At 53.5% G+C, this 9,602-nt stretch overlaps 1 protein-coding gene across 1 annotated transcript; it reads right to left on the reverse strand.

Annotated features, from left to right (window-relative positions):
- Window positions 1-271: 271 nt before the first annotated feature.
- PLEKHO1 (pleckstrin homology domain containing O1) lies at window positions 272-8,382 on the reverse strand. The gene is made up of 6 exons (XM_015818761.1): window positions 8,353-8,382; window positions 7,357-7,503; window positions 4,047-4,187; window positions 3,002-3,106; window positions 1,426-1,527; window positions 272-1,030 (listed from the first exon to the last, which is right to left on the reverse strand). Exons 1-6 carry the CDS (start codon window positions 8,380-8,382, stop codon window positions 272-274), a joined length of 1,284 nt encoding a protein of 427 aa, XP_015674247.1.
- Between the last annotated feature and the right edge of the window lie 1,220 nt (window positions 8,383-9,602).

Genomic DNA, 9,602 nt, shown 5'->3' on the forward strand with positions numbered 1-9,602 from the left:
AGTTGCTGCACGTTTGGACACGAAGGAACGTATGGAAACAGGCTGCCTTGGAAGTTGGAAGAGAGGAACGGGGGACATTATCAATGTGGGGGGGGGAAGCGAGGGGAAAAAACTGAGTTGGTGAAGAGTTAAGGATTGAGTAACCGCCGGAACCCGGGGAAGCATCCAGTGCTACAAATGCAAGCGGCGCATCCGCTCCCCAATGTCTGCACCCTCCTGTCGGCTGCCCTGCGCCCCGTTTTCCCGAGAGGTCGCCCCACGCCGTTTGCCTTCACATCAGGCTCCTCCTGCACTGAGGCGGCGGCGGCCGCAGCCCCCCCAGGGGCGCAGGGGGCGAGAGCCGAAGTTGTTGGTAGAGGCGCCTCAGTTCTGTCACCTCCTGCAGCACTTTCTGGGCTTGGCTCCAGTAAGAGGAGGCCTCGCCCAGCAACCTCTGGATCTCCTGCAAGGCGGCCTCCGAGTCCAGCCTGGGGGAGGCGCAGGCGGGGGCCACAGGAGAGGCGCAGGCGAGCCCCGGTGCCTTTTGCGCCTCTGCCCCGTAGCCCTTCGCTTCCGCCAGCAGGCCCTGCGTCTTCTCCAGCTGCAAGGCCACCAGCTCCTGTATCCTGGCCAGTTGCTGGGGCTCAGGGGAAGCCCCCCGGTCCTTGAGGCCGCTCCTCAGCCACGCCTGGCCAGCCGAGGAAGAGTCCCAGCAGGAGAGGATCTCTTCCATCGAGGCACATTTGTTCTTCTCCAAGGGAGAGAGCTTCTTGGGGACCTGAGGGGTGTACATGGCCCCTTTGCCAAAGGCCTCCCTGTGAGCGGAGAGCCTCTCCCCGGTCGTGTCCTTCCTCCGTGGGAGACTGTTTGTCTTGCTCTTCTCCTTGATGGTCTCCGAATCCGAGCGCCTTCGGCCAGGGGAGAGATGAGCGGATGATTTGTCCACGTCCACCCGGAAACTCTTCTCACAGGTGCCGAGGTCTTCTGGGGAGGCCTCCTCCTCCTGGATCAAGTCCAGGGTCAGCATCCCATCAGAGGTTGAGGTAGATGCCTGCAAAGGCAGGAGAAAGGCAGGGGAAATTGGGGAGGCGGAGAGAGAGCACGTGTGTGAAAAAAAACCCAAGTCTCCAGGAAGGGTGGAAAGAATCACAGAAATCACATGCGTTGGTATTAGTTTTACATATCCTGTACAGTCTGTACAGCTCCAGGATAGGTATGGCTGAACCCACAGAGTTGGAATGGGGGACGCTGAGTGGGCAGAAGCGGACAGGGGCGTCCCGTGACCCGCCTGGCCTTGGGTGACTCCAAGGGGGCCCGTGAAGAGGAAAGGCGCACCCGGGGCCCCGCCCGAACCCCTGGGAGAAAAGCAGGACTGCGCAGGCAGCTATGAGAAGGGGAAACAGCAGCAGTTATGGGAGCCTGCTTCCTTCCACCTTCTGCACTCACCACAGCCATCAAGTGGCCTCTGGTCGGGGGCCGCCTGGAGTGCTGGATCTTCGCTCTGTTGCGAGTGGGGTGGGCGAGGAAGCTCTCCTCCTCCACTGTCACCTGAGAAGCCACAGGAACACACACCCCCCCGTCAGCAGCCAGAATAGGAGGCACACAACACGCCTAGCGTGTGAATCTCCCAGGAGAAATGATTTCTCCCCCCCCCTGCCGCCGCCCATCCATCTCCTACATCCAATAGCTCTGACTGCAGCTCTCTCTGGCCTCTTCCTTCATTTCTTTGGGAAGGGAGGGACGTTTGAGAGAAGCCCCCCAGACTCAAGGAAAAAGCATTCTGCCAGTTCCCTATGTCGGCAAGAAGAAAAATTAAAAATATCCCCGAATAAAAAGCAGGAATCTGCATCTCCTAGCCCAGGGGTAGGTAACCTCGGCTCTTTTATGACTCATGGACTTCAACTCCCAGAATTCCTGAGTCAGCTATGCTGACTCAGGAATTCTGGGAGTTGAAGTCCATGAGTCATAAAAGAGCCGAGGTTGCCTACCCCTGTCCTAGCCATATTCTCCCCCTAGTTTATCCCCTCTTATAAGCCATTCCTGTAAGATGCCTGGGGGGGCCTCTTCGCTTGGCATCTTTCTCTCCCACCCACCCACCCCCGTTATCTCTCCCTCTTTGGCTTTGTGGCTGCAAAGAATGGCGCGGGGGGACGTGTCCCCAAGCCAGCAGCAAGTCTGCTTTTGTCATTTGAACCACAAGAGAAACAACCAGGAGGGAATATTACCCCAGCTTCCCTTCCCTCTCTGCTTTGAACCACCCCTAAAAGGATCTCTCTCACCTTACAACGGAAAACCAACCACCCCTTCCTTTCTTCTGCCCCTCCTCTGCAGACCGAAAGAAAGGCGGTCCCTTTTCTAAATTTAAACAAATAACAAATCTACTCCGTTGCTCTCTATTGTTCCCTCCCCCTTTAATTTCTCTGCGCCCAATTTCACTTTAGATAAGGAAACCCTTGGACCATTCGAACGGGGCCTCATACAACACTAGCATCATCTCCCTAGCAATAAATCGCTGGGAGGGCATCCCTGCCCCTCTCTCCTCTCTGTCTGCACACCTGGCAACAAGGATTATTGCCAGGATTAAAAGAAAGGGGAAATCTCTGTCGCTCTCCATTTTTTTTCTTCTTTCTTTACAGAATAGTGAGACCCAGAAGGAACTAAAAAGTTCCTGACGCTCCTAGTCATGTAAGATAAGATTACGACAAGCAGGCAGGTCAACTCGAGGCTTCTGCCACCTTTAACCCGGACCCTTGAGAATGGAGACTCCACTGCCAGACCCCCTTTCGAGAAAGGTCTGGAACCCCCCCCAACGAATGGGGCTGCGGGCTGAAGAAAAACAAATCTGGGTGAGCCACACCTGCCACAAACAATTCCCACGGCTGCAAGCAAACCGAAAAGGGTCGGGGTCTCTCTCTTGCACCGCTCTGAGCTCCCTCCTGCCCTGCCCCAGACGGGGGGCTTTGGAAAGGGCCAGGTAGCCTGTGGGTCAAGGACAGGCCGATCCCAGTGCCAGACTGCTCACCTCGTCCAAGATGCGGTTTTTGGCCCGGATGATGGCAGAGTTAAGCACATTGATCCAAGACTCCTTTTCTTCGGGGCTCACAGCCAGGAAGACGAGATTGGGTGCCTGAGAGAGACGGAAGCGTCATCGGCAACCGAGGAGAGGCTTAACCGTCTCGCCTGGCCCCGTCCTTCGTAAATCCAGTCCAGGATAACGCCTGCAGCTTTGTGTTGGAGGAGGAAACAGTGGCTTCCTCTGAACCGCTGTCTTACCATCCACCTGCAACCGCTTATCCAGCCATCCCCAGAGGCGCTGGGACCTGCAGTGCCCGTGGGCAGCGGGAGCCCGGCAGGTCCGAGGCATCTGCCACGTTTATATCAACAGGATGCAGACATAAATAAAACAAAATAGATCTGGGGCACCAGACAGGGAGGCTGCTCTAAGCAAGGACACGGTGGCCTGCGACACCCAGCGGAAAGACCAGGGGACGGGGAGGACTGAAACACTCAGCCCACAGACGGTTGGGGTGGGGTGGGGGGTGTTTGCTCTGTTCCTGGAGAGGAAGTGGGACGGGTAGTGAGATCAAAGGGAGCCAGCCGCCTGAAGGTCCCGGGTGGGCAGGGACCCACGGCCCTTGGGCTGCATCGCTTCACAGCCCAGATGTGAAGCTGCTGTGAACAGACATGGAAATGCTGCGATCCCTTCCTAATCAGAGGAAATACTATCCACATTCCTACTGACAGCCCAAGAAGCAGAAAAAGCAGCCAGTCTGAATAGCAGACACAGTTGTGGAAGGGAAAGAGAGACCCAGACAGGTTGCTGTTCAGCCGTCAAGTCAAGTCTGGGATTACGTGCTGCTGCATCACCCCCTGCCGCCGCCGTTGGGCCACTGGCTGAGCCAGGGGCTCCTCTGTTGCTCCCTTCTGCAGGATCTCCAGGGCTTGGAAGGAGAGAGGGGCTCCCCAGGCTGGCCACCCACCTACCCCCAGCAGAAGGCAGAACTCTTGGTACCCCAAGCAGGGGCTTGAATGCTCAGCCAGGAGGGAGGGAGGGAGGGAGGTCTTACTGTGTTGCCAGGCTCCTTGGAGTGGGCGAGCGAGAACTTGCTATAGTTTTTTTTGCTTCTGCTTTTGGATTTCCTGAGCTCCTCACAGTTCTCGTAATCGTTCAAGTCAAACACCTCCTGGATGTTTTTCTCATCTCTGAGCTGCAGACAGACAGACAGACAGGCCACGCAGATTTTACAAGGGCATGCGAGGATATCTAGATTAAAAATTCTTTCCCTCACTCACCCTATCAAAGATAGAGGGAGAATTCTGGTTCTTAAACGCAGGCGTGAAAACGAACCCCTCCCGTTGAATTTTGACAGCCCCTTCCAAATCCACAGAACAGCAGGATTTTTTTTTTTTCTGGGACGAGGGAACAGACGCTACCTGGTTAGCAATAAATCCTATAGATTTGCAACTGGGGGGAAAAGAAACGTAATTTCTCAGAACACACACACTAATTAACCTAGGAATGGTAAGTGGACAGGAAATCTGAACTGCCTGCCTAGTAAAGTTTAATGGGGTTTGAGCTGGTATCAAGTTTGCATTAACTAAAAGCTTAAAGGAGGCCGGTTTTAAGTCACGTGGGCTGCATCACAGACAGCACCACTATCCTGGCAGGGTCCTGCCTCTTAATAATAATAATAATAATAAAATTGGAAGGGACCTTGGAGGTCATCGAGTCCAACCCCCTGCTCAGGCAGGAACCCTACATCATTTCAGACAAATGGCGTTATCATTAGTACCGGCACTAAAAACAATGAGCATTTTTTCCCTTTTGTTTTTCAAAGTAAAAGCAAAAATTAAAGCTTCCACTGGGAGCCCATTTTTCTAAAGATGTGCTGCACAAAACTCCATGCACAGCCCGGCACAGGGCACCCATCAGGGGGATGAGAGGCGCCACTCCAGGGTGGCCAGGGCAGAATCGGATCCATCCCAGGCTGCACAGAGACCAGCAGGAGTTCAGCCTTCCCCCCCCTCTGCCCCCTCCAGCCCCTTTCCGGCCGATGGGCGGCCTGCCTGCTATCCGATGACTTGCAACCGGACCCAGCTTGGCTCGTCCCCTGCCTGCATGGTTAATGCTGCCTCCCTTTCCCTACCAGCCAAGCCCTCGTTTGGGTTCAGAGTAATTAAATGCTGAGACTTGGCTTGGGTGGATGGCTGGTTCTTGTGAGTATGCTAAATAACAGGTAACAAATTATGTAAGTTAATAATACAGTATTAGCTCATCGCCATCTATTGTCCCACAGGCCGGCCCAGCCTCTCCTCCGCCTCCATTGTCTGCTCAGCCCAAGCGTGCTTTACCTCAAAATGGGAGGCAGGGGGGAGAGGGGGCAGAGGCCTGTCCATTTCACCCTTGTGTTATTCCTTAAATGTGTAAAGCAGAACAAATGGGAACTGAGAAAAGGGGAAAAAAAGCAACTAATTTCTGGGCCTGGAACTAAATCTGACGCCAGGAAGGACAGGTCCGAAGAGAAGGATGAACGCTGAAATAGATCACAAATTGCATCTCTTTCTTCCTTGCCTTTGCTTCCTCCTCATCCAGAATTAGGATCAGTGTGAAACTTCCAAGCAAGGTTCGAGCACCAAAAGTTTGCACGAGGAAGTGGCTATCGCAAAGAACAAATAGCAACACAAACCTGACATCAGAGGACACGTTTTTTAAGCAACAGACATTCGCACCTCCAGGGAGGCTCATTTTAATAAGAGCCAGTGGAAAAAAAACAATTTGCATGAAACATGTACTTTGCCTCCAAAGCCACCGAACAGAGAAATCCTAAAAACAAATATGCAAAATTCACCTCCGGCTTCCCGAATGCCAGAAAAGGGAGATGTGAAGACAAGAGGCCCATCCCTGTTGGTCAACTGCCATGGAAACCCTCCCAGCCTTTTGAGGAGATGACAGAAACCAAGTTCCTCTGGCAGCTGAGATAGGCTACTGGCCTTGTTCAAAAACCTGCAAGTTCATTTCAAGAGAGCTTGTTGAGGGATCTGGGCTTCTTAGCCAAAACCCACCTGGGTTTGCAACCTATAAGAGCTTGGCTGTTTCTGCAAGCAGGCATCCTGACCCTGTTTGCAGCAGCACAGCCCCAGAGTTGGCAACCAGGACAACCCCCTGACCCCCAAACAGTGTCCAAAACCCTACACAGGGGCAGGGATGGCCTCCTAGATGCTGACCCACAAACCAGCCAGTTCAGACAGGAAACAAAGTTCCGTGGACTCCACGGAGGAAGAAGCAACTGACCGATCCAAGCCCTTCCTCCTCGCTGTGGGACTGGCTCCACCAACAGCCCCTTACACTGTGGGCCTCCCACAAAACACCTTCCAGGGAGGGCAGTCCATTGCTGGGACTGCCACCCATCCCCCCCCTTGACCCCAACCTCCCCCCCCGTCTCACGACATCTCCTTGCAGGCTCCATCCTGGGCCACGAGACCTGAACCCCAGGAATGAGCTCCAGATCAGGGTCACAGGAGCATTTTGCCAATGAATTTGAGGTCAAGCTTTCAGGGGCAATGAAAAGGCAGGGGACTGGAGGCCAAAGCATATAAGGATCAATTGCTGGAATTGGGGATGTCTAGTTTAATGAAGAGAAGGACCAGGGGGGACATGATAGCAGTCTTCCAGTATCTCAGGGGCTGCCCCAAAGAAGAGGGAGTCAAGCTATTCTCCAAAGTGCCTGAAGGCAGGACAAGAAGCAACGGGTGGAAACTAATCAAGGAGAGAAGCAACCTGGAACTAAGGAGAAACTTCCTGACAGTGAGAACAATTAACCAGTGGAACAACCTGCCTCCAGAAGCTGTGAATGCTCCAACACTGGAAGTTTTTAAGAAGAGATTGGACAGCCATTTGTCCGAAATGGTATAGGGTTTCCTGCCCGAGCAGGGGGTTGGACTAGATGACCTCCAAGGTCCCTTCCAACTTTATTATTATTATTAACAACCTGCTTCCAGAAGCGGTGAATGCTCCAACACTGGAAGTTTTTAAGAAGAGACTGGACAACCATTTGTCTGAAATGGTACAGGGTTTCCTGCCTGAGCAGGGGGTTGGACTAGATGACCTCCAAGGTCCCTTCCAACTTTTTATTATTATTATTATTATTATTATTATTATTATTATTATTATTATTATTATTATTATTATTATTATTATTATTATTATAGTGAAGCCCAGCTGACGGTCTCCCTTCCAGCTCAACTTCCTCTTTCACCAACCAACTAGAATCGCAGAATTCAGCCCCCCCCAAACTGCTGGGGGGAGGGGGGAGAAAGAGAAAGCAAAGGAAAGGCTTGGCTAAAGAAGCCAAAAAATGTGAGCAACCTCTTACCAACCTCCTTCTCCGAGATGTAAAGCTGGTCGCCCTTCAGCACCACAAACCGATTTTTCCAAATCTCCCGAAAAATGCCTTTCCCGCAGAATTTCCGGACCCAGCCCACCTTCTCAGGCTGCAGCAGTTGCTGGTTCCCCTCCTGGAACCCCTGCAGTCCAAAAAGAAAGAGAGCAAAGGACAGTGTGGGGGGGGGGGAGCAAGTGGGAGAGGAGAAAGGCGGGAGAGAAGCGGTTAAGAGGAGGGGGGGGTCGTCGTCTCTGGCCTGCCCCCTGCCACTGGCCCTTCCCCTGGCCCAGAAAGCTCTCCCGTCCCCATCGCTGGCCCTGGCCCTTCCCCAAAGCACCCCCAAAGCACCCGGGACACTAGCAGCAGCACACACACAGATCATCCTAACGAAGTGCGTCGGTTTTTCTTTTTCTTAAAAAAAACACAACACTACCACAATTACAAAGCAGTCGAAATGATGTAAGGCGAATAAATAAATAGAATCAAAACAATGCTGCCACCTGCTTTATATGATAGAAGTAGGCTGGAATCAATCTGCCCTTGGCCCAATCAGCATTTAATAAGTGCAAAGGATGGAGGAGCCTTCTTCCCCTTCAGAAATTCAGACTAAAAAAACCGTTATCTGTTTCACAAGGCAACTGTTTTTTTCCATTTGCACTCTCTCTACATTTCTAATCACACTCTTCCTTCATCTAGGGGAGGGAAATACACGGGAGGAGGGTTTTTAAAATTCATGCAAACAGAGCTTTAATAATGGAGAAGCCTACATTTGGGGACGGCAACGAAAGGCTGAACGATCAGAAAGCAAAGGCGAGCCGGTTTTGGGGTGTGGGGGGGACGAAGGGATGGCTGGAAAGTTGGAACAAGACTGGCTCACCGAGGGCCCCCACCGCCCACAGACCCAGCAGAGAAAGTGGACAATAACAATGCCAGGAAAAGGCCTGGGGGGGGAGAGGGGGGCTACCCAGAAAGCAGAAAACGACTCACTCACCCGTTTAGCCGAATTGGTTTTTTTCATCATTCCTCAAGGCAGCTGTCCAGAGGAGGGAAAGGGAGGGGGGAGAGAGGGTATGTGGGAGGGGGGGCAGGGTCTTTGCCGGGCAGAGAATTGAAGATCTCTGCGGTTATTGGGAAGGGGGAGAAAAATAAATCTCTCCTCCTTAAGGCAAGCGCAAGGGAGCACCCATGACCTGGAGGCAGAATTTGCCTCTGCGATGCCCACACATCTCTGGAGGCAGAGGGACCCCCCAGAAACCCCCTCCCCTGCTCCGGCTCTCCCTCCTCCTCCTCCTCCTCCTCCTTTCTCTCGTCTGGGCATGGAAGGAAAGGGTTCTTGTGGGCTCCACAGCACCATCTATAGCCAGACAAGCCGTGACGTTTCCACAAGGAAAGAGGCAAATGAAGCTGGGAGGGAGGGACCCTTTCTTCTTTGTTTGAGTCAGTTGGCTGGGAAGAGAGGAGGAACGAAGCAGGATCAAGAAGGACCAAGGAACAACCCCCCTCCACTTCCCCGGGACACCCAGGGACTCAACAGAGACACACACACACAAGGCAGGCAAAGCAACACAGGCACAGTTTTGTACAGTCCTTCCTGAAACAGGTTTACGCTCCTCCAGCGACCTGGCACGGAGGGCTCCGGGAGAAGGCCGGGGGTCCTGCTGAGAGAAATACCTCCATTTGGTGAACTTGGTTAGGCGCCCCAAGCTGTGGCACCCAACCAAAGTCTTCCGCAGGCAACAGGATCCATAAAGCTGACAAAGGCGAAGAGAGAATTGAAGCCGCGTACAAAGGACACTGGGACTCCAGCGGGCCTCGGAGAAGATGGCAGCCCGCTGCTCTGAACATGGTGCCAAAGGCCCCGGGAGCCCAAGAGGCAGGCAGCCACTGGTGGGGCTTCAGGAGTGCTGAGCGAAGTGCCGGGGTGGTTCGGAGTGGGGAGCTTGGGGGAATCAATTATGTAAAGTGAGAGGAGATCCTGCAGGCAGGGCTGGCTGTTGGCACGACTCAAAGAGGAACCGGCAGCAGGGGCACCTTGACACGTGGAAGTTCACACCTTTCCAGACCTGCCTGGGCAGACGGGCACAGACCCCATACCCAGGACCTGCACAGGACCTGCACCCCATAGCCAGGACCTGCACCCTGGGGCCCCCCACCAAACACCCTCTCCCCAAGCAAGGCATCTTGGACTCACGTCCAGCTTAGCACGATCTACCAAAATGGCAAAAGGACTCTCTTTGTTCC

The sequence above is a fragment of the Protobothrops mucrosquamatus genome, unplaced genomic scaffold (genome assembly GCF_001527695.2).
Source record: "Protobothrops mucrosquamatus isolate PMUCROS unplaced genomic scaffold, P.Mucros_1.0 scaffold787, whole genome shotgun sequence".
Lineage (NCBI taxonomy): Eukaryota > Metazoa > Chordata > Lepidosauria > Squamata > Viperidae > Protobothrops > Protobothrops mucrosquamatus.

Coding starts and splice junctions, on each gene's coding strand:
- PLEKHO1 (XM_015818761.1), bottom strand. CDS start 8,382: ATGATGAAAAAAACCAATTCGGCTAAACGG. Junction 3,107..4,046: donor CCAAGGAGCCTGGCAACACA/GTAAGACCTCCC, acceptor CGTCTCTCTCAG/GCACCCAATCTCGTCTTCCT. Junction 1,528..3,001: donor AAAACCGCATCTTGGACGAG/GTGAGCAGTCTG, acceptor GTGGCTTCTCAG/GTGACAGTGGAGGAGGAGAG.